Genomic DNA, 25,267 nt, shown 5'->3' with positions numbered 1-25,267 from the left:
GGAGTCGGTGCAACTGTGCAAGACTGAAGGGGAGGAGTCGGTGCAACTGTGCAAGACTGAAGGGGAGGGGCCCATACAAATGTGCAAGACTGAAGGGGAGGGGCCTGTACAAATGTGCAAGACTGAAGGGGAGGGGCCTGTACAAATGTGCAAGACTAAAGGGGAGGAGCCAGTGCAACTGTACAAGACTCAAGGAAGGGCGGGGGAGGATTTAAAGGTTTCCTTTCATGAGACATACAAATTATATCAGAAGGCTCAATAGATGAGCAAAAGAATCCAGTGACTCATATCAGCCAATCAGAAATCCGCTTTGGGCTGCTCTCTGCTCTCGCAGAACACGACACTGTAAACGTTGATGTGAACCTGATTACTAAATCTCAGACTTTGCCGTATTAAATGTCATTTCAATGTGAGCTTTTGTTAAATGATCCTCTGCTGATCCTGCAATGGAGGTCCTGGTGCAGGCTCTTCCTGGTATAGGGTGACAACACTCTGCCCCCCCATTGCACTCTTGTGTTGTCACCCTGTCACACAGGCTTCTGATAAAGACCGCAAGTGGCCGTTCCTACACACATTACACAGACATGATCCAGTGTTGTCACCATCAGGAACCCCACCCTGAGAAATGCCATGCAGCCGTAACTGAAGTGGATGTAGACAGAAGTGGCTGCAAAGAGGCTGCATGAGATCTGCAGCACTGAGATTAAAAAGAAATGAAAAAAGGTGAAAGCAAGAATTTATAAAAAAAAAATGAGAACGTTAGACGACACATGGTGCACAGAGCAACCTCAACGTCATCTAGTTGGGATTTATCATCACTAGAATAGGGGGGCGGGGTAGGTACACCACCTCGCCCTGGGTCTGTGCAGCCCCCACTGATGACACAGAGACCTCGACAGCTTCACACAGACTGAACGATCCAGCAGATCCAACAGGCTGTCGCTGGAGAGGCTCCCAATCATCAGGTGCAAGTCCTCAGAACACGACTGGCTGCACTCCTGAGGTGGGACTCTGTTCATGCTGTTTGGATGAATAAAGTTACCAGCAATTGAATTTTTCTGAGTGCTTCGAGTCTATTTCCTTGGATCTGTGCAGTTGTTGGGATGTAGGGTAAGCCCCTCTCTGCTGGTGTTCAGCACCTGATCTTCTATGACAGGGATCTCCAAACTATGGCCCACAGCTCACCTCCGGCCCACAGCTCACCTCCGGCCCACAGCTCACCTCCGGCCCACTACAAGAACTTATCTGGCCCCCCCAGGTACAGTCAGTGGTGTATGGTCAGCAGAGGGTGCCTATGGTCTCTGCTTCTGATGGAAGGGGGCATGCTGATGGAGACCCTGAAGGAAGGGGGGATCCAGATGGAGACCCTAATGGAAGGGGGGACCTGATGGAGACCGTGATGGAAGGGGGGGACCCAATGGGTACCCTAATGGAAGGGGGGAGCTGATGGAAGACCATAATGGAAGGGAAGGCCCTGAAGGAGACCCTGATGGAATAGAGGCCCCTGATGGGGACCCAGATTGGCACCCTGAAAGAGACCTGATGGAAGGGAAGGCCCTGAAGGAGATCCTGGTGGAATAGAGGACCTTGATGGGGACCCAGATTGGCACCCTGAAAGAGACCTGATGGAAGGGAAGGCCCTGAAGGAGACCCTGATGAAATAGAGGACTCTAAAGGGGGCCCTGCTAGAAGGGGGGACCCTGAAAGAGACCTGATGGAAGGGGCTCTAATGGAATGTGGGACCATGATGGAGACCCTCATGAAAGGAGGATCCCAGATGGAGACCCTCATGGAAGGGGGGACCATACTGAAGAACCTGAAGGAAGGGGGGACCCAGATGGGGACCCTAATGGAAGTGGGGACGTGATGGAGACCATGATGGAAGAGGGGACCCAGATGGGGACCCTAATGGAAAGGGGGACCTGATTGAGACCATGATGGAAGGGAGGGCACTGACAGAGACCCTGATGGAAGACAGGACTCTGTTGGGGACCCAGATTGGCACCTGAAAGAGACATGATGGAAGGGAAGGCCCTGATATAGACCCTGATGGAAGAGGGGACTCTGATGATGACCCTGCTAGAAGGGGGGACCCAGATAGGCACCCTGAAAGAGACCCAGATGGAAGGGGCTCTAATGGAATCCCTCATTAAATGAGGGACCCAGATGGAGACCCTCATGGAAGGAGGGGACCATGCTGAAGAACCTGATGGAAGGGGGGACCCAGATGGAGATTATTTGTGAGCCTGCTAATATTTGTAAAATATACAAAGTGGCTTTCGTACTGAAAAGTTTGGAGACCCCCGTTGTAGGAGGATGACCTAATTTAGGGCCGGGAAGCACTGTAGACAGCATTTGTATATTTTTGGTGCGCTGGGGACCTGGCTCCCTGACTGTTTCTGAGCACTTCACATCCTCCATGCACCCCTCTGCGCTCAGCTCCCGGCCCAGCACCAGCAGAGCAGACGCTCTAATCTCCCGGAGTGAGATGCGGTCAACTGGAATGTAATTAAAGCTCTTTCACAGGACTGATGGCAGCTGCTCCGCTCCCGGACCTCCTCAATCTGAGGCCTCTTCAATTATTAATACGGGGGAATGAGGAGGCACGGCGTGCTGCAAAATGTCACAGTGAATCCTAATGAAGATCTCCGCCGTTTACCAAATAATTACATTGAATTTCTGAGCCGTTTCCCTTCAGTCTGTCACCCCGGGTCACGTTTGCCTCAAACGTTGGAGAACCACAAAGCATTACTGAGAACATACCTCAACATCAGAGATAAAGGAAGCCAGCAAAGGGCGGCATCAAACACCCGGCACAGGACTAAAGAGACCACCCCAAACCCAGGACCGAGCTTCTGCTGAATGACGTGTGTAGAAAACTCTCTGGTCTGCACATCTGCTGTGGCATGGATGTGTTACATCATGAGAATGCAGCAAGATGAATGAGACTCCAAGTTAGGTGGGGACAAAGCTGTGCAAGATGACAGTAGGGTCTCCATCCAAGGTCCTGGAGTGTGAGGAAATAGACTTGACGTAACCCCCCCCCCTTGCCTGTCAGTATCCACCTAAAACATCTATATCAATGCCGCCACCCCTCTTACCCCTTAAGCCCCCGGTTACATCGGCTGCGATTTGGCATGTGATTTGCATGCCAGGCGACTTGCAAATCGTATGCCAAGTTGCATCCTAGACATCTAAACTTTTCTCTGTGGCCAGAGATATCAGTGCCCCCTGTACAAAGCTCCCATGGCAAAGCATTACCCCTGTACTCCTGTGTGTGTCCAGTGACGCTGGGGTATCAGTGACCCCATAACAAAGCTGTACTCCTGTGTCCAGTGACCCCGGGGTATCAGTGACCCTATAACAAAGCTGTACCTTTGTACTCCTGTGTCCAGTGACCCTGGGGTGTCAGTGACCCTATAACAAAGCTGTACCCCTGTACTCCTGTGTCCAGTGACCCCGGGGTGTCAGTGACCCTATAACAAAGCTGTACCCCTGTACTCCTGTGTCCAGTGACCCCGGGGTATCAGTGACCCCTATAACAAAGCTGTACCCCTGTACTCCTGTGTCCAGTGACCCTGGGGTATCAGTGACCCCTATAACAAAGCTGTACTCCTGTGTGTGTCCAGTGACGCTGGGGTATCAGTGACCCCATAACAAAGCTGTACCCTGTACTCCTGTGTGTGTCCAGTGACGCTGGGGTATCAGTGACCCCATAACAAAGCTGTACTCCTGTCTGTGTCCAGTGATCCTGGGGTATCAGTGACCCCTATAACAAATCTGTACCCCTGTCTGTGTCCAGTGACCCTGAGGTATTAGTGACTCTTATAACAAAGCTGTACCCCTGTACTCCTGTATGTGTCCATTGACCCGGGGATATCAGCATCTCCTGATATCCCGGGGTGGAGAGTGAAACCGCCTCAGCCCAGGCTCTATTCAGGCAACTCCCCTAATGTGTTTCTCCCCAGGGGACGAAACGTGTTTGGGGTGACCTGGATGGAGCCCAGGCTAAACTGTCTCACACACAGGTTTTGTAGTGATGTGCGGCTTATAGGATTTTTCCCTTTGTATTTGTATTCCTCACCTGCAGTTCCATCAGCTTACCATAGAACAGAACCCATTGGATCCTCGAGCAGCACCCACAATTTGGCATTGGTCCCCTATAAAAAAAAAGCTGTATCCCTGTACTCCTGTCTGTGTCCACAGACTCCTAGATATCTGTGTTCCCTACAAATCCTCAATAATAAAGCTGTAGTCCTGTGAGTCCCAGAGGTCCCTCCTGCCAGAGATGATTGCGCATCCCATACATAATATAACACAGGTGGCCCCCCGTACTGTCCCCAAACCCCAATATCCAAGGTGGACGTTTGAACTCCTATCAGTGCACCCACAGACCACGGAATAATTGGGTCCTTAATACAAACCCCCATAACAGCAGGTGGCAGACGTACTTGTAGTGACCAAACCGCTTTATAAACTTCTGATGGCTGCGGTCATTCCACATGCTTGTTTCGGGGCTCTGACTCCATGTTGGAGTTTCTAATCTGTGTTGGTAGGTTCAGCTCTCCATGACCCGGGAATGGTGGTGGTCCCCATATCACAGACATTTGGTGAGTAAACAAAACATCATAATGAAATGTAAGCCACAGACGTGTCAGGATGAAGAAAGTGGAATAATATGGAGGACATCAACAACATGGACACATCAAGCCAATCAAACTTTCAGATCTAGGAAGGGTCCAGGAGGAAGGGTCCCGATAGTGGTGCCGACCCAGCACAGGATATCAGAGAAAATATTCAGATTTTTAGAAGCTGTTGCCTCTGCCGTGGACCGTGTTCAGGCCGTCTACTCTGCTCCACAATAATCTAGTGCATAACTCTGACCAGAGCAAGACATACTGGAGAGGAAAACACAGCCGAATATCTCAAGAAGCATGGAATTCGCAGAGGTTGGTGAGCAGCACAGAACACGTGGAGGAGAGGTAGTGTGAAAGAAAGTAAATGCAACCACCAGCGAACTCCCTGGATGGAGGATGATCCTGGGACCTCCCAGTCCCAGAGTTGTCCGATGTACAGACAGCATGAAGGGGGCTCCTGAGGGATCTGACTACTCAGGGGAAGCTCCCAAACTTGCTGCTGCCAACCCTGGCACAAAGAAGACCCCCCCACCCCCCACACCAACCTCTGGGAAGGCATCCAACACACCTCAGAGAGACCGACATTTCCATTATCAGGAGTCCAGGCTGGGAGTGCCGGCACCAACCACCTACAGCTCTACTAATAACACAAGCAATCACAGAATCTGGCAGCCTAAACAATACAGAGTGAGCGGAGACGACTCGGGAAGCTGCTTACCTCTTGGATCTTCTCAGCATGTTGGTCTCCGGCAGAGAAAAATTGGACAGAACTGTCCAGAAAGAGTCAGACATGATCCAAGAGAGGACTCATGGCTGGCCGGCTGTGGATGAAGGAGGCCCCCTCTGATGTAGCCGTATTCCCTGAGGATGGCACAGAAGTGATGCTGTACCGCCTTCTCCTGAGCTGTGGATCGATTTCACGAGCCCCCCTCCCTCTGCCCCCACAATCACAGCCTGCTCTAATCCCAGCCAAAGCCTCAGAAGCAGGGGTGTCACCGCACGCCGAGGGACTTGCTGCTCCCTAAAACCACTCCATTATACAGGTTGATGCTGGAATTAACACTTCGTAGGATGCAGTAATCCCAGTAATGTTCCTCTAACCACAACATCAGGAACAAACCACATATCCCAGTAACGTTCTTCTAACTGCAACATCAGGACCAAACATATCCAGAGAATGTTCCTCCATCATCAGGATCAAGCAACAAATCCAAATGTACCTTAAACCACACGGTACATCATCAGGACCAAGCAACGCATCCTGGTAATGTTCCTCCAACCACACCATCAGAACTAAATGTATTCCAATCAGGATTCCCCAACCACATGGCAAAAGTTCAGGACCAAGCAACGCATCCCGGTAACGTTCCTCCAACCACACATCACAACATCAGGACCAAGCAACGCATCCCGGTAATGTTCCTCCAACCACACATCACAACATCAGGACCAAGCAACGCATCCCGGTAATGTTCCTCAAACCACACGGCACAACATCAGGACCAAGCAACGCATCCCGGTAACGTTCCTCAAACCACACGGCACAACATCAAGACCAAACCAGTGCATCCCGGTAATGTTCCTCCAACCACACAGCACAAAGTTAGGACCAGGTGACACGGATATCTCAGGGTCACTTTACACAGGCAGGACAGGGGTACAGCTTCGTTCCTCCAACCACATCAGAATTAAACACATTCCGGTAATTTTCCTCCAACCACACAACATCAGGACCAATGTATTTTGGTCATTTTCCTCCAACCACTTGCCAAATATGGGACAACATCTCAACCAAACAACACATCCTGGTAATGTTCCTTCAAATACATCATCAGGACCAAACAACGTATCCCAGTAAAGTTCCTCAAACCACACGGCACAACATCAAGACCAAACCAATGCATCCTGGTAATGTTCCTCCAACCACAACATCAGAACTAAACAGATTTCAGTAATGTTTCTCCAACCACTCAGCAAAACTTCAGGACTGAACATAGCACTGTATCCCCATTAGTCCCAACAACTACATCATCAGGACCAAACAATGCATCCCAGCAAGTCCCTTTAGCTACAACATCAGGACCAAACAACGTATCCCAGTAATGTTTCTCCAACCACTTGGCAAAACATCAGGACCAAACTAATGACGTAATGTGTTACTATATGTGGCCTACTACGGCACTAAGGGGGCACTCTGCAAGATGTAAGGACTGACCTGGAAGCACTAATGTAAGAGGGCACTCTGGAGGATGTTGGGGGCACTCTGGAGGATGTAAAGGGGCACCCTGGAGGCACTGATTTAAGGAGCACCCTGGAGGATGTAAGGAGGCACCCTGGAAGCACTGATTTAAGGAGCGCCCTGGAGGATGCAAGGGGGCACCCTGGAAGCACTTATTTAGGGGCACCCTGGAGGATGTAAGCGGGCACCCTGGAAGCACTGATTTAAGGGGCATCTTGGAGGATGCAAGGGGGCACCCTGGAGGCACTGATGTAAGGGGGCACCCTGGAGGATGTAAGGAGGCACTCTCTGGGCACCGATGTAAGAAGGCACATTGGAGGATGTAAGGGGGCACTGATGTAAGTTGCACTCTGGGGGTTCTAATGTAAGGTGGGACTCTGGAGGATGTAAGGGGGCACTCTGCAGGCACTGATTTAAGGGGCATTCTGGAGGATCTAAGGGGGCACTCTCTGGGCAATGATGTAAGGGGGCACATTGGAGGATGTAAGGGGGCACTGATGTAAGTTGCATTCTGGGGGCTCTGATGTAAGTTGGGACTCTGGGGGCTGTGATGCAATGTGACATTTATGGAGCATGGCCGGAGTAGCACTTGCTGAGGCCACAGATGTTGATATATCTCACTGGCTCTAGGTCGGTTTGAGAATCTTATACTGCATAGCTGAACAGATGTAAAAATCCCAAATTTTACAAACTATCTGCGAATTTACGGATGGTTGGCAACTTTGACCCCCCCAGAGATTAAGGGGTACGCAGAGTCTGATCCATTATGCTCCCCAATCCGCAGATCCGATCCATCCTGCGAGGATCATCGGCATGCAACCTATACGGGATTAACTGATCGCTCCACGAAAAGGTATGTTTTAAAGCAAGCCGACGATCCTCGCAGGATGGATGGGATCTGCGGATTGAGCATAATGGATCGGATCTGCAGACTGAGCAAAATTGATTGGAGTCCGATCCGTTATGCTCCCCAATCCGCAGATCCGATCCATCCTGCGACGATTGTCGGCTTGCAACCTATACGGGGTTAACTGATCGCTCCACGAAAAGGTATGTTTTAAAGCAAGCAGACGATCCCCGTAGGATGGATCAGATCTGCGGATTGAGCAAAATTGATTGGAGTCCGATCCAGTATGCTCCCAATCCACAGATCCGATCCATCCTGCGGGGATTGTCGACTTGCAACCTATACGGGGTTACCTTTTCGTGGAGCGATCAGTTATGTTTTAAAGCAAGCCGACAATCCCCGCAGGATGGATCAGATCTGCGGATTGAGCAAAATTGATTGGAGTCTGATCCATTATGCTCCCCAATCTGCAGATCCGATCGTCGGTTTGCTTTAAAACTTACCTTTTCGTGGCGCGATCAGTTAACCCCGTATAGGTTGCAAGCCGATGATCCCCGCAGGATGGATCGGATCTGCGGATTGGGGAGGATAATGGATCAGACTCCAATCCATTATGCTCAGTCTGCAGATCTAATCCATCCTGCGGGGATCGTCGGAGGGGTGACACCAAGTGTTACCGCACCGGGTGACACCAACCCTAGGGGCGCCCCTGTGCACAGGTGTCCTGTGTATCACCATGCATGCAGTTCCCATTCATGTCAGTTGGGGTGCAGTCGCTGCGTGTGTACAGCCGTGGACGCAGACCGTGTGCGCACCGCACCTACACGGATGTCTGTGTCCCAACTGACATGAATGGGACTGTCTGCACCGGTATCCATGAACACCTCCACATCCCTACGCAGGTGAACCTGCCCACGCGGCTACAGTGCACCAGTGTGAACAAAGCCGTGACCGGAGATTCTGCGCCCCTCATACATCCCAAACAATGGTGGGCGGAGCCACACAAAACCCCTCGCTGTTTTATGGGAGGTAATGTGTGCCCCACCCCTCAGCCGCCATGATTAATTCTTGTGGATCCCTCTGTACGGGGAGATTAATATTGCACATCACACGGTGCAGGCCGTCCTATAAACGCACAGAGATTCCGGTTCTGTCACTGAGAGGACGCAGCAGATAAAGATCGCAGTTCTCCGCGTCGGCTAATCAAACGATGTCAGCTGCATAGAAATCTCCTAATAACGGACATTAATGAGGCCGGGGATAAAAGCCACCAGAAAGGAAATGAAAATAACGAAATGTTTCTTCTGTCGCTGATCTGACCCAACAGGTGAGGCCTCTGGCTTGGGGCGAACGCTCATTAGTGGCGCTATTGCTGCTCCTTAGATACTATAGGTTGTCTTCCTTGGTCCTCCCTCCCCCCTCATCAACATAAAACCTTTCCTTTTTCATTACATACCTTATTTTAGACCGAAGTGATATCATCACTGGCTCTCTGTGCTTCTCTATGCAATGTGGGCACACCATGGCTGGTGGGAGGGGCTCACAGGGTGTTTTGATGTTTTCAGGAAGCTATGGACAACACCCTGTGAGCCCCTCCCACTAGCCATGGTCTGCCTACATTGCAGAGAGAAGCACAGAGCAAGTCGTTCTGATATTTGCATAACTCCTCCCCTTGCTTGCACCAGGACTGAGGGATCCTGAGAGGAATACTAGGGCAGGGTGTTGTGATGTTTTCAGGAAGCTATGGACAACACCCAGCCCTAGTACTCCTCTCAGTATCCCTGACTCCTGGTGCAAGCAGGGGGAGGAGTTATGTAAATATCAGAACTTGCTCTGTGCTTCTCTATGCAACGTAGGCAGACCATGGCTGATGGGAGGGGCTCACAGGGTGTTGTCCATAGCTTCCTAAAAATATCCCAACACCCTGCCCTAGTACTCCTCTCAGGATCCCTCAGTCCTGGTACAAGCAGGGGGAAGGGTTATGCAAATATCAGAACGACTTGCTGGGCAGGTGTCAGTCTGGAGGAGTGGGCTTTCCTAGGCAGGATGTATTTGCATGCAGACTGACCGAGCTAATGCCCACATGTGACACTGAGCCTCCATGATTGGAAGAACATATATCTAATGAAAGGGGCGGGGCCAGGGACAGTCAGGCTGTGGAGGAAAGGCTTAAGATGATGCTGGATGTTCCACACCCAGGAAATGAGGCGGAGCTTCTGACTTGCAGCTTCTAATGCACATTGGAGTGAAATCAGAGTAAGTAATTTCAGTCCAAGAGAGGACAAGACTGAAGGGGAGGAGTCCGGTACGCCTGTGCAAGACTGAAGGGGAGGAGTCCGGTACGCCTGTGCAAGACTGAAGGGGAGGAGTCCGGTACGCCTGTGCAAGACTGAAGGGGAGGAGTCCGGTACGCCTGTGCAAGACTGAAGGGGAGGAGTCCGGTACGCCTGTGCAAGACTGAAGGGGAGGAGTCCGGTACGCCTGTGCAAGACTGAAGGGGAGGAGTCTGGTACGCCTGTGCAAGACTGAAGGGGAGGAGTCCGGTACGCCTGTGCAAGACTGAAGGGGAGGAGTCCGGTACGCCTGTGCAAGACTGAAGGGGAGGAGTCCGGTACGCCTGTGCAAGACTGAAGGGGAGGAGTCCGGTATGCCCAGGGGCAGACTGACAACTCATGGGGCCCCTGTGTCCTTGCCCAAACTCAAAAAAGCCTATGAAAAAGGTACCAGGGGCATCTCATGGGGCCCCCTACTGACCCCGGGCCCTCGGGCAGTGCCCAAGTTTCCAAATGGTCAGTCCGCCCCTGGGTACACCTGTGCACGACTGAATGGGAGGAGTCCGGTAGGCCTGTGCACGACTGAAGGGGAGGAGTCCGGTAGGCCTGTGCACGACTGAAGGGGAGGAGTCCGGTAGGCCTGTGCACGACTGAAGGGGAGGAGTCCGGTAGGCCTGTGCACGACTGAAGGGGAGGAGTCCGGTAGGCCTGTGCACGACTGAAGGGGAGGAGTCCGGTAGGCCTGTGCACGACTGAAGGGGAGGAGTCCGGTAGGCCTGTGCACGACTGAAGGGGAGGAGTCCGGTACGCCTGTGCAAGACTGAAAGGGAGGAGCCGGTACACCTGTGCAAGACTGAAGGGGAGGAGCCGGTACACCTGTGCAAGACTGAAAGGGAGGAGCAGGTACACCTGTGCAAGACTGAAGGGGAGGAGCCGGTACACCTGTGCAAGACTGAAGGGGAGGAGCAGGTACACCTGTGCAAGACTGAAGGGGAAAAGCTGGTACACCTGTGCAAGACTGAAGGGGAGGAGCAGGTACACCTGTGCAAGACTGAAGGGGAGGAGCAGGTACACCTGTGCAAGACTGAAGGGGAGGAGCAGGTACACCTGCGCAAGACTGAAGGGGAGGAGTGCGGTAGGCCCGTGCACGACTGAAGGGGAGGAGTCCAGTACGCCTGTGCAAGACTGAAGGGGAGGAGCCGGCACACCTGTGCAAGACTGAAGGGGAGGATCCGGGAGGATTTACAGATCTGCTTATCTATGGGACCATTACATCAGATAAAACATGTGACAATAATATTCATCATATACATTTGTTTTGCTCTATTTTTCTCCACATTCACTGTCCAGCAATAGTGACCGTGCCAGGGGCGGGGACAAACGACAACCATTCACAGCTCAAACCGGTGACACAAGGATCGGGATGACAGCTCTGGATAATACATCTGTAAAAACAAGTCCGCAAAGGCAGCTTCCTCTCTCAACTGACAGGTTCTCTTTAAAATAGGACCTGGGATGGCTGCTGGGATGGCGGGTTCAAGGCCTCTTGAGAACCGTAGAAATATTGGGCTCTTCACAGGGGAAATCTGGAAGACATCTGACCAAACCATCTACTATGTGGGGTGGGGTGGGCCCGCGGGGGGTGAAGACCCGAGTGATGAGGAGACCCTCAATCCACCATACAATTCGGAACATACATTCCTCCCACACCTGATTGGCTGTATGAGATATTAGGAGAAAAGTGCGGGAGATGTTTCTTATAAAAAATAAACCATCAAATCCATTCAAGGAACCGCAACACCGGCCCATACTAATCAGAAGAGCATCGACCTCTGTATTCCGGCCCTATGGGCTCCACCAAGATGGAAGAATTGGGATTGAATCCAGCACAGTGCCCCCTAAAAGGACCCCCAGCCACCACTTTAATGACACAGTGATGTCTGTGGTTAACCCCAACACCAGGAAGCCGCAGGACCCTTCTGGGGCTCCTACCTCAACGGTATTAGGACCAAAAAGGGGGTACAAGGAGGTACTGAACAGGGGGCTCTAAAAATCTCACAGAACCTGTATTATGTGTCATTCTTACAATTCACAGAAAGGAAAAACCCACAGAAAGTCCTTAATGAGTGAGGAATTGAGCATTAACTACATAACTACATGAACAAGCAGCCTGAGGACATTGGCCAGTGCCCCTCCCCCATACCGCATGCCCGGCCAGTGCCCCCCCATATACCGCTTGGCCGGCCAGTGCCCCCTATACCACTCAGCCAGTGCCCCCTATACCACTCAACCAGTGCCCCCTATACCACTCAGCCAGTGCCCCCCTATACCACTCAGCCAGTGCCCCCCTTATAGCACTGAACCAGCCAGTGCCCCCCTATAGCACTGAACCAGCCAGTGCCCCCCTATACCGCCTGTCCAGCCAGTGCCCGCCATATACCGCCTGGCTAACCTGTGCTCCTTATACCGCCCGGACGGCCAGTGCCCCTCCTATAGCGCCCGGCCAACCTGCGCTCCTTATACCGCCCGGCCGGCCACTGCCCCCCTATACCACTCGGCCAGTGCCCCCTATAGCACCGAGCCAGCCAGTGCCCCCCTATACCACTCGGCCAGTGCCCCCTATAGCACCGAGCCAGCCAGTGCCCCCCTATAGCACCAGGCTAGCCAGTGCCCCCCTATACCACCAGGCCGGCCAGTGCCCCCCTATACCACCAGGCCGACCAGTATCCCCCCTATACCACCAGGCCAACCAGTGCCCCCCTTATACCATCCGGCCGGCCACTTCCCTCCTATACCACCCGGCCTACCTGTGTTCCCTATACCGCCCAGCCAACCTGCGCTCCCTAGAACGCCCGGCCGGCCAGTGCCCCCTATAGCACCAAACCAGCCAGTGCCCCCCCCCCCCCCATACCGCCTGGCCGGCCAGGCCAGTACCCCCAGCTAGTACCCCCCTATACCGCCAGGCAGGCCAGTGTCCCCCTATACTGCAAGGCAGGCCAGTGCCCCCCCTATACCGCCAGGCAGGCCAGTGCCCCCCCCCCCCATACCACCAGGCTGGCCAGTAACCTGCTCTACCACACTTACATACACAGTGTAAGAGGTGGACACCAAGTACTTCCAAATGGTGATCCGGTATGAGGCGATGACCACCCAGCAGAAAACATCCCTGCCCCCTCACAATGTAGATGACAAATATGTGACACGTCAGGTGTAAATGTGAATAAACACGGCCACCCTGACAACCGGTAAACAGAATGTACACAGCGACACCTGAGAAAGCGATGTCACAAGCCGAAACATGAAGCAACCGCAAAACTCCCGCAGCTGACCAACTGTCCACGTCACTCCATGCTGAGCGCAGGAACCGAGAGCAGGGCACTGATCACTGCCAGCCTGGGCATCGGCGCTGTACATAGTCCTTCCATTACTCAGCAGGAGATGTACAATCCTTACCCTCCGAGACACAGGTCACACTCGGTAAAATCAAAGAACAGTTCCTTAGTGCAGTTTAAACAAGAGTACACCCCTTGTACCCTCAGGTGTGTGCACAGTACCCCGGGGGTATGCCGGGTGATCTACAGCACCCCGAAAAATCTGTACAATAGAAGACCCTCCCATACACCAACCACTAACAGGCCCCTGATGTGTGGAGAAGACTACCATCCTGAGGAGCATTATGTCTATGTTTCATCATTTGTGAAGAACTCAAGAAGTCTGAAGGCCTCTATAGTGGGAAAACTCATCAGTATGAGATGACAGAACACGGCTTTTAACAAGAGTACCCCCTTTGTACCCTCAGGTGTGTGCACAGTACCCCAGGTGATCTACAGCACCCCTAAAAACCCGTACAACAGAAGACCCTCCCATACACCAACCACTAACAGGCCCCTGATGTGTGGAGAAGACTACCATCCTGAGGAGCATTTAGTTTACGTTTCATCATTTGTGAAGAACTCCCGAAGTCTGAAGCCCTCTATGGTGGGAAAACTCATCAGTATGAGATGACAGAACATGGCTTTTAACAAGAGTACCCCCTTTGTACCCTCAGGTGTGTGCACAGTACCCCAGGTATATGCCGGGTGATCTACAGCACCCCTAAAAACCTGTACAATAGAAGACCCTCCCATACACCAACCACTAACAGGCCCCTGATGTTGTGTGGAGAAGACTACCATCCTGAGGAGCATTTAGTCTACGTTTCATGATTTGTGAAGAACTCCCGAAGTCTGAAGCCCTCTATGGTGGGAAAACTCATCAGCATGAGATTACAGAACTCGGCTTACAGGACCTGCACAGGTAGAAGACATGAACCTCTTATCTTGGATTAGGAGCAGAGGGCACCTCCAGCGATACAGATCAGGAGGCGGCTTTGTCAAGGACTCTTCAAGCAGCACCGTGTCTTCTGATCCTCAGCAGGGAAGGTGGAAGGATTAGGCCTCTCCCTGCAGGAGGCCATGTATGGAAGAATGTGACACCCGCCTACCTCCAGATAAGGTGTCAGCTCTGATAATGATGGCGGCTGACCTCTAGACTTCTATTGATCTCTCTGTAAACATCACAAGTCACTCATCCTCAGACAACCAGCCATACCTGTGCTAGATGCCACCCATAGCAGAGACGAAGGTGTCCCCTATATGACAGCCGGGTCTGTATATGGCGCTGTGAACAAGTATTCGCCCCTTCCTGTTTTGGGTTTTTTGTCACACCTAAATGATTCAGATAACCAAACAAATGTTATTACACAAAGATAACCCGAGTAAATACAAAATGCCATTTTTAAATGAGGATTTTGATTATTAAAGCGGAGCTCCACCCAAAAGGGGAAGTTCCGCTTTAGGCCTTTGTCCCTCGTTAGGCAATCGGAAGTGAAAGTTGTCCTCCCCACACCCTCCCCGTAGTCGTCTGGGACACATGACAGGTCCCAGAAGTATAGGGGCCATTCACAAAGCGCAGCGCTTCTCGCGCATGCGCAGTGGGCACCCGGCTGTGAAGCCGCAAGCTGTCACAGCCATGTGCCCACAATGAAGATGCTGGCGCCTGGGAGAGAAGACAGCCGGGGAAACCAGCCGTGGTGAGGACACCACCGGACTGAGGGACAGGTAAGTGTCTGTATTTTAATCACTTCCCATCCAGCCCATGTATATAAACAGCCTCCCCGCCCCCTGCTTGTGCGCGCTCCCCAGGAGAGCGCAGCACCGCGATCCGGTGCCCGCTGTGTCCAGAGGACACAGTGGAACACCAATCGTCGTACGGGACCTCTGTGCGAGGTCCCGATCATGTGATCACTGATTGGCCAATCAGTGATCACATGCAGAGTAGTAAGCAAGATGTCACTTCTGACATCATTGCTTACTACGTGTGAAATCTGTGAAAGATCACAGAGGTCACATGGTACAGGGCCATTCACAGCAGCCTTGTACCACGTGACAAGCTGTGACCAATCACAGCTCACACAGTAGTTCTCAATGGCTGCAAGAATGCAGCCGGAGAGGAGAAATTATTGCTTTTAGAGCCTATATGGGTGTAAAAAAAAAAAAAAAAATCTTTATCACCCCCCACAAGTAGTACAGTGTCACCATGGACACTGTACTGCTAGGGTGACAGTATGTTAAAAAAAAAATATATATATAAAAAAAATAAAATGTAAAATAAAAGTTTAAAAATTATAATTTAATAACGGAATACATTTTGTCCAATATTTATGATGAAATATTATTTGCAAAATGTTATAAGAAAACACTTTTTTTTCAAACTTTTTGGACTTTTTCATTTACATTTAAATACCTCCAAAATAAAGCTTTATCTGTCTCAAAAAAATGCTTAAAAATTCATATGGGTACAGTGTTGCATAACCTGGGGGGGAGTGTCCGGACTGGAAGGGGGGGGGGGAAAGCGTCCAGACTGGAAGGGGGGGGGGGGGGGGGAAGCGTCCAGACTGGAAGGGGGGGGGGAAAGCGTCCAGACTGGAGGGGGGGGGGGAAAGCGTCCAGACTGGAAGGGGGGGGGGGAAAGCATCCAGACTGGAAGGGGGGGGGGGGGGGAAGCGTCCAGACTGGAAGGGGGGGGGAAAGCGTCCAGACTGGAAGGGGGGGGGGAAGCGTCCAGACTGGAAGGGGGGGGGGGAAGCGTCCAGACTGGAAGGGGGGGGGAAAAAGCGTCCGGACTGGAAGGGGGGGGGGGGGAAGCGTCCGGACTGAAGGGGGGGGGGGGAAAGCGTCCGGACTGGAAGGGGGGGGGGGGGAAGCGTCCGGACTGGAAGGGGGGGGGGGGGAAGCGTCCGGACTGGAAGGGGGGGGGGGGGAAGCGTCCGGACTGGAAGGGGGGGGGGGGGGAAGCGTCCGGACTGGAAGGGGGGGGGGGGGGGGAAGCGTCCGGACTGGAAGGGGGGGGGGGGAAGCGTCCGGACTGGAAGGGGGGGGGGAAGCGTCCGGACTGGAAGGGGGGGGGGGGGAAAGCGTTCGGACTGGAAGGGGGGGGGGGAAAGCGTCCGGACTGGAAGGGGGGGGGGGAAGCGTCCGGACTGGAAGGGGGGGGGAAAGCGTCCGGACTGGAAGGGGGGGGGAAAGCGTCCGGACTGGAAGGGGGGGGGAAAGCGTCCGGACTGGAAGGGGGGGGGGGAAGCGTCCGGACTGGAAGGGGGGGGGGGGGAAGCGTCCGGACTGGAAGGGGGGGGGAAGCGTCCGGACTGGAAGGGGGGGGGGGAAAAGCGTCCGGACTGGAAGGGGGGGGGGAAAAGCGTCCGGACTGGAAGGGGGGGGGGGAAAAGCGTCCGGACTGGAAGGGGGGGAAAGTGTCCGGACTGGAAGGGGGGGGGAAAGCGTCCGGACTGGAAGGGGGGGGGGAAAGCGTCCGGACTGGAAGGGGGGGGGGAAAGCGTCCGGACTGGAAGGGGGGGGGGGGAAAGCGTCCGGACTGGAAGGGGGGGGGGAAAGTGTCCGGACTGGAAAGGGGGGAAAGCGTCCGGACTGGAAGGGGGTGAAAGTGTCCGGACTGGAAGGGGGGGGGAAAGCGTCCGGACTGGAAGGGGGGGGGGAAAGCGTCCGGACTGGAAGGGGGGGAAAGTGTCCGGACTGGAAGGGGGGGGGAAAGCGTCCGGACTGGAAGGGGGGGGGGAAAGCGTCCGGACTGGAGGGGGGGGAAAGTGTCCGGACTGGAAAGGGGTAAAAGTCAGCAGCTACAGTTTTTGTAACTGCTGACTTTTTTTCTAGGTAGAACTTCGTTTTAGAGGGAAAAAAGCCGTCCAAACCTGCCTGGCCCGGGGTGAAAAGTAATTGCCCCCGTAAACCTAATAACTGGTTGTGCCTCCCCTTGGCGGCAACAACCAATCCATCGTTTGCAATAATTGGCGACGAGTCTTTCACATCGCTGTGGAGGAATTTCATCCCGCTCTTCTGTGCAGAATTGTTTTAATTCAGCCACATTGGAGGGTTTTCCAGCATGGACGGCCTGTTTAAGGTCACGCCACAGCATCTCAATCAGATTTAAGTCCGGACTTTTACTAGGCCTCTCCAAAACCTTCATTGTGTTTTCTGTTTTACCCATTCAGAGGTGGACTTGCTGGTGTGTTTCAGGTCATTGCCCAGTTGCGTAAACCAAGCGCGCCATGTGAGCTTCAGGTCAGGAACTGATGGCCGGACTGATTCTCGGCCTTTTGGCTAAGATCAAGTGTAGTATCTGTTCTTATCAGTGTCCAGTGGGGGTGCTCCCGACCATTCTAGCTTTGCGGGGATGGTTGTTGTATAGTACCCTCACTGGTATGATGGGGATCTGGAAGGCTGGACCGGAGGGACAGAAACCAGGGGGCGCCACGATACGCTCTGGGACCTTGGGAGTAATTCCTCTGGGAAAGCTGGAAAGACCCAGTACCTCCTGATTTGGACGGATCTACCTTGGTCTGGCCTGGGGCTGGGGACGCAAAAAGTATGCAAACTCAGTGCCCCCTGGGGAAGACGCTCTCAGGGGTGTCACTAGTAACACTTGGGTGTGGGACCCCACGGTGTGAAGATGACACATGGCCACTGTTTTTCACTTCTTTTTGCACAGCGCCCTAAGGACCAGGTCTTTTGGCTAAGTCCGGGGCAATTTTTGCTACGGGCCTCAGGGCCTGGTCTGTGCACTATTAGGCACGGTACCACTTTTTTATTTTCTATTTATTTAATTTAACCACTCCCACGTCTTGTCACTTTTTCTGTTCTTATGTGTGTGTTTTTCACGAATGGAGGGTGTGGGTCCTTGGGCCTTACCTGAAGTCTAGGGGGAGGATGTGTGGCCCTACGGTTCCTTCCTCCCCTGATCCCTAGGGGGTTTTCTCTTCGGGAGAACCCCCTTGCCTAGTACTGGATGTCCGGCTTCGGCTGGGCATAAGGAACGGTGGTCCACCAGGCCTTTTGGCCAGGAGGACCAAATGGGAACCTTGTCCCTGTCAGGAGCTTCGTGCCCCGGGGGATTGGGTGAACGGTCCAACCCTTCCGGGGGTAGGACAAACACATCCCTAAGTGCACTTTTTCGTGTGGCATTTTTTGCACATTTTTTGTGAACACTTACGGGTTTTTTCGTTATAGTTGCACGTTTGCGGACTTGAGAAAAAAAAAATGTGAGCTTCAGGTCAGGAACTGATGGCCGGACATTCTGCTAGAGCACAGAATTCATGGTTCCATCATCATTATGGCCAGTCATCCAGGCCCAGACCATCACACTAGTCCCGAGTTGTTTTTACAGTCAAAAAACGCCGATTCCAGTCTCTGTGTGTATGGACACCGAGGATAACAAGCTGGGGGGGTTTACTAGCTGTAGAAAAAAACGTCAAAAGCCAAAACCAGCCGCTGTAAAAACGTCCCGTGTGCATGAGGACTTGCTTTGTTTCTCATCTGTTCTTGAATTCCTTTAGATCACAGCATGATGTGTTGCTTTTAAAAATCTTTTAGCGAGCTTCACTTTGTCAGATACTATTTAAGTGATTTCTTGATTCAACAGGTCTGGCAGTAATCAGGACTGGGTGTGGCAAGAGAAATTTAACTCGGCCTTTCAAAAACAATGTGGTTAATCACAGTTCATTTATGATCTAGCAAGGGGGGGGGGGCAATTACTTTTCACATATGGCCAGGCAGGTTTGGACAGATTGTTTCCCTTAATAAAAAAAAAAAAAAATGCATTTTGTATTCACTCGGGTTACCTTTGTGTAATATTATAATTTGTTTGATAATCTGAATAATTTAAGTGTGACAAAACGCTAAAAAAAAAAAAAAAAAAAAAAAAGAAGAGATCAAGAAGTTGGCAAATACTTTCACATCATTGTATATCTATAGTACCCATTACACAGGGACAACGGTGTCCCCTTAAATGACAGCCAGGCCTATGTAGAACTACATTACCCATCACACAAACATGTCGAGGAACAAGCATTCGCATCTCAGGTATCCTGAAATGTCATTGGATGTACAACTGACCCAAATCAGGACAACTATGTAACTGGCGCACTTCTTCTCCTGGCCTGGATAAAGCTTGAAGTCAAATTACACGCATCCCCTGCAGCAGGAGTTTACTTTTCCGGAGAGCTTTGAAAAACAAAGGGGATCAAAAACTGCAGGTTTTTGTATCACAGCTTGGGTGGGGGGCCCATGGAACCCAGCTCACTTTGGAGAGATGGGGAGACCCCTGTCTCAGCTCCCCATATCCCTATTATGTGTGAGTCACCCTGTGCCTGTTAGGGTTACAGGGTGATCCGTCCTAATATTGGGGTGGGGGGGTTGGTGATTGTTTAATGCCATGTGGTTGCATCCCATTGTTCTAATGTGTGTCTTAAATGGAAGCAAACTATTATGGGATGTATGTGTCTATGTGTATTGGCTTGTCTCCAGCAGCCCTCCCTCCTGATGGGACTGTCTGCTGGTGTGTCTCTTGTTACTAAATGTAGATTGCCCCACCCTGAGTCATTATGCAGGGAGGGGGGGTTGTTCCCTTGAATGTATATATCTTGTATCTGTGTTAAAATAAAGTAGTCTACTTCCTGGTTTTCCTTCAAGACTGGTGGCGTCTAGTCTTGTATGGTCAGCGGTGGTGTCTGTGGTCGGTGTTCGGAAGGGGAAGCGGGAGTCTAACGGAAGTACCCAAGTGCAGTCGGGTCCGGTTCCATTACAACAGCAATGCAGTTTTGCTTTTGATCCATTTTCGCATTTCGCTTTGAGTTTCTACACGCGCATTTTTGCCTGCGTTTTGCATTTTTTCAATTTTTTTTTGTTAACCTCTTCACGTTGGCCGAACACAAATGTGCGGCCTGCCAGCATCTGGGCCTAGACGCCAAGCAGACGCACATTTGCGTTCTATTAAAAAAGGACATATGTGCCAAGAGCACGCTCCCAGCACACGTCTGGTACTCACGGAAAGGTCCCAATCTCCTCTTTCGATCGGGACCTTTCCCAATGTGACGACGCATCACGATGGTCACATGACCCTAAATCCCGCCCGCCTCCCGGCTTCTGAAATTCTTAAAGGGCAGGGAGGCGCCGGCGTGAAGGGGTTAAAGGGGAAATGTTTTTGTTGCTGGGCAGAATAAAAACACAAAAACGTGGCAAAAACACACTACATGCATTTCATCAGTGTCTCCATTGAACCCTATTGTAGCAAAAATGCTGCTTTTTGCATTAAAATATGTCTCTGACCCTTTCCAAAAAAAGCAGCGGCTGAAAAACGCATAAATGTGAAGATAGGAAACCACGTTAAATGGACTGTAGTGCGTTTCTGTAGAAAGCAATTAAAAAAAAAAAAAAAAACGCATTGGTGTGACAGGCCTGAGACAGATCAGGTGGTGATAATGGAGGCAGACCCTCCATCTTCGCAGTCGGGGGTCATACATGTGCAGACTTGGCTTCATTTGAAATCTTCAGGATAAAGTTCAGCCAATGTGGGTTTTTCTCACCCAAACAGGAAGCTCGGTTAAAATGAGCAGCAATCCTTCGTATCACACAGCACACCATGCAGTGATCCTCCATCATAAACAGCACACCGTGCAGCAAACACAGAGAATGACATCACACACAGAAAGAGCCGTTACACTAAACTGCTCACCGTGGACGTTAGTTCTATTCTAGCAGCACACGGTTACAGTCCGAGGTCACAGGTCACCTTACCTCCAATGTAAGGGGCTGCTGCAGGACGGGCTGCCCGGATTGCTGTGCGGATGAGGGATGCTGAAAATGGATAACGGAGAGGCGTCCGGGGCGCAGTCGGCGCTGTACGGGTGTTTGAGGTGCTGGAGGTTTGGAGCCGATGAAGGGGACTGAAGGCGATGCGGTACATCACTTCCTCGGCACAGGGCGGTCAGTGGGGAGAAGATTCTGAGAGTACCATAAAAAGCCAATGTAAGGGCATGATCCAAAATCACATCAACTATCACATGACGGATGAGCTCCTGGTGGACGAGAGGCGAGGGGGACTCCTACAGAAAGGAAACTGTCTACTACTGCGGATTGCTTCTAGCAATGCTAGTCCCTCCAACCTTTACAGCTGAACTGCAGTTACTTCCACTCCCCCAAGTCCCCCCCCCCCTCCAACCACAAGACCCCTCTCCGACCACGTTTTGTCTAACCCCCCCCTCCCACCACCACAAGGGTAAATGCATGTTTTGTCTAACCACCCCCACTGGTAGCCAGGCCGCCGAGGGCTCTCCCTGCACTGGAAGGGAGGCCGCCGAGGGCTCGCCCTGCACTGGAAGCGAGGCCGCCGAGGGCCCGCCCTGCACTGGAAGCGAGGCCGCCGAGGGCCCGCCCTGCACTGGAAAGCGAGGCCGCCGAGGGCCCGCCCTGCACTGGAAAGCGAGGCCGCCGAGGGCCCGCCCTGCACTGGAAGCGAGGCCGCCGAGGGCCCGCCCTGCACTGGAAGCGAGGCCGCCGAGGGCCCGCCCTGCACTGGAAGCGAGGCCGCCGAGGGCCCGCCCTGCACTGGAAGCGAGGCCGCCGAGGGCCCGCCCTGCACTGGAAGCGAGGCCGCCGAGGGCCCGCCCTGCACTGGAAGCGAGGCCGCCGAGGGCCCGCCCTGCACTGGAAGCGAGGCCGCCGAGGGCCCGACCTGCACTGGAAGCAAGACCATTGAGGGCCTGCCCTACATTGGAAGGGAGGCCGTTGAGGGCTCGCCCTGAAATATAGTGTGGGGGGGAGTAAATTGAAAGTTCTTCATTAAAGCAGAGTCCTACCCCCTACAGCTTCCCAAGTCCTGATGAAGGAGACAAACCCCCGAAACATGGCGGCTGTTTTTATACTTTGTCACTTCATATGAACTAACAATTTACAGCCTCCAGTACTTTCTAGAAGTTTTTTTTTTGCTTCTGTGTGTCCCTGTGAATTACCCTCAGTTCCTGTTACGTGAAACTGTTGTCACTCATACAGCAAGTGGGGGGAATATGTTTAACAAAGCCCCAGATAGCAGCAAAAAACCCCAAATAGGGTTCTACTACTCCCCCCCCCCCCCCCACCTCCACCCCCCACCGATCCAAAACCACCAAAACAGTTTTGGTTGGACGTAGAATTTAACTGAATGATCCTTTAAGTATTTTGTTCTTGTATATCAAGTGAACGGCCAGTTTGGATCATTGAACTCTTACCCAACCAAGACTGACCACAGACAATCCACCAACGCCAACAGAAATGTCCCATAAATCCTTGAGGCTGCTGACCAACCCATGTTCAGATTTTTTTTTTTTTTTTACGGATTCAAGATGTCTGCAGACCAGAATATAAATGTATTTTCACGGTTATTTGCTGCTTTTCAAACGTTTGATTCAGGAGAGATTTATTAGGACCATTTCTGGCCATCCCGATGATTCCATCTATTATGGAGTGGACAACCCCGGGTCATCACAGTTGGGGCCGCAGTATTCCTCTCCGGATAACTGTGGGACAGCCGGGAGAGGGGGGGTTAAAAGACAACAGGAGTCTGCTCTGCTGAGATAATGGAGAAGGGGGGGGCCACATCTGTTCCACTGAACATACGATACGGCTTCCTACCCGTCCCCCGGATCACTTACACGTAGAGGAGAACATTTCTCCGGCACATTACGGCTATGAAATATTGCCTTCCTGCCCCCAGCGGCCGGGATAATGGACAATCCCAGCACCACCCGCAGCCCCTTCCCTTCTAAAAGGCTTTTTAAGTCCACAAAGAAGAGCAGAGGAAATGCGCAATGACGTCCTCGAGATACAAACATCAGACCGCTGCGCCTGAACCCGCTGTTGTTGTTTATTGCGGGCTGATCACTGAACATTACTCCTTCACCGCAGAAAACACTCTCCTATCCAGGGGCGGACTGACCAATTGGAAACTCGGGCACTGCCCCAGGGCCCGGGGTCAATAGGGGGGCCCCATGAGATGCCCTGGAACCTTTTTCATAGACTTTTTTGAGTTTGGGCAAGGACACAGGAGCCCCATGATCCCCTATTGCCCGGGGGGCCCATGAGTTGTCAGTCCGCCCCTGCTCCTATCTCTCCTATTTCAGTTCAAAATACTAACCACAGCTTACAAAGCCATCCACAACACCGCCCCGGCTACATCACCGACCTCATCCACAGATATCGGCCAAATCGCCCGCTCCGCTCCTCCCGTGATATCCTCCTCTCTAGCTCCCCCATGCTCGCCTCCAGGACTTCTCCGGAGCCTCTCCCATCCTCAGGAACTCCCTATCACAGTATGTCCGGTCAGCCCCCACCCTGTCTGCCTTTTAGGCGATCTTTGAAAACTCACTTCTTCAGGGAAGCCTACCCCACCTCCACCTAAGAACTGTACTTGAGTCACCTCCATCAGATCATCCCCCGCAGCGATCACCTATGTATCCCCTCCCCCTTCCTTTAGATTGTAAGCTCCATGAGCCGGGCCCTCCTATTCCTTCTGTACTGAAATGTATTGTAATTGTACCGCCCCCCTTATATTGTACAGCGCTGAGCAAACTGTTGGCGCCATAAATCCTGTATAATAATAATAATAATAATAATATTGGAAGAAAAACTACAAAACTGAGTGAAAATCCTGCAAACTTGCTACTTATTTTCTATTCTCAGGATTCCTCGCCGTGAACCTTACTGGAGTCGGAGGTGCGGCGCTCCAAGTCTCTCTCGCCGGCGTTTCATCATGGCGGCGTATTAAAGTTGTACGAAGAGCTTGCGGTCCAGAGATGAGCTCTGTTGGATCGAGTCAGGCTTGTGCAGAGGAATTCCCCGAAATTGTGGCCACATCACTCGTGATCCGCTGGGTTCAACGCGCAGCCATCGCAGTAGTAGGCTCCTCTGTGGGTGTCCACAGGACTGGCGCTCCCCGTCGGCTCTGCCCACCTGAGCCTCTCAGCAGTAGTATAAATAGCCGGGTATTCCTGATATGGACGACAGCAAATCACCGACACCCAGGACAATCTCTCCCTCAGCTTCGGGTATCAGGAACAGGTTCTCAGCAAATCCAGGAGCAGGACCGGGAGGGGGGGGAGGGGAGGCCTGAAGGCTGGCACAATGCACCGTGCCCGCTCACAATCTGAATATTGTCCCGGAGAGTACAGTCACACAGGAGCGTGTCACCCGGCCAGGAGGGACAAGGACAGCTGCTCCCTTCACACAACGCACATTCCATTTCAGGAAGCCTCTATCTGGCTGGAGGAGGCCGGAGGTGCTGCGTGAGTCACTCACGGTAAAAAGTTCAAAAGGCAAACCAGGCAGAAAAAGGGCAAGTTCTGATCTGCCGTCATTGTCCCGCCAAGGAGGCTCGCGTCAGAATATTCCACCTTGGGAACCAATGAGACAGACCGCTGCCACGGTATTTGGGTGAAATGACAGGGCCTCTTTATTGAATCATTCTCCGTGACATTAACCACTTCCAGTCCCGACGCTTTCACCCCCCCTTCCAGTCCCGACGCTTTCCCCCCCTTCCGGTCCCGACGCTTTCCCCCCTTCCGGTCCCGACGCTTTCACCCCCCCTTCCGGTCCCGACGCTTTCCCCCCCTTCCAGTCCCGACGCTTTCCCCCCCCTTCCAGTCCCGACGCTTTCCCCCCCTTCCAGTCCCGACGCTTTCACCCCCCCTTCCAGTCCCGACGCTTTCACCCCCCCTTCCAGTCCCGACGCTTTCACCCCCTTCCAGTCCCGACGCTTTCACCCCCCTTCCAGTCCCGACGCTTTCACCCCCCTTCCAGTCCCGACGCTTTCACCCCCCTTCCAGTCCCGACGCTTTCACCCCCCTTCCAGTCCCGACGCTTTCACCCCCCTTCCAGTCCCGACGCTTTCACCCCCCTTCCAGTCCCGA

The 25,267-nt window shown here is 52.6% G+C and overlaps 1 protein-coding gene and 1 non-coding gene across 2 annotated transcripts in view; one reads left to right on the top strand and one right to left on the bottom strand.

The window, feature by feature from the left end:
- LOC149428904 (uncharacterized) overlaps positions 1–24,532 on the bottom strand; it is a 60,711-nt gene extending 36,179 nt beyond the window's left edge. Inside the window, exons 1-2 of the mRNA XM_089666955.1 lie at positions 24,064–24,532; positions 21,123–21,329 (exon numbers count right to left, since the gene is read on the bottom strand). Of these exons, the coding sequence (XP_089523081.1) occupies positions 21,123–21,329; positions 24,064–24,113 (257 nt within the window). The 5' untranslated portion in view covers positions 24,114–24,532. The remainder of the gene's footprint in view (positions 1–21,122; positions 21,330–24,063) is intronic.
- LOC149428905 (U2 spliceosomal RNA) lies at positions 17,632–17,815 on the top strand. Its single transcript, XR_016310675.1, has one exon. It is a non-coding gene; the product is annotated as a U2 spliceosomal RNA (small nuclear RNA).
- Positions 24,533–25,267: the final 735 nt, after the last annotated feature.

Source organism: Staurois parvus, unplaced genomic scaffold (genome assembly GCF_062004578.1).
Source record: "Staurois parvus isolate SC_StPar_1 unplaced genomic scaffold, SC_StPar_1.0 ptg002936l, whole genome shotgun sequence".
Classification (NCBI taxonomy): Eukaryota; Metazoa; Chordata; class Amphibia; order Anura; family Ranidae; genus Staurois; species Staurois parvus.
Note: the sequence above shows the minus strand (reverse complement) of the source record. Positions and strands in the feature narration are given on the sequence as shown.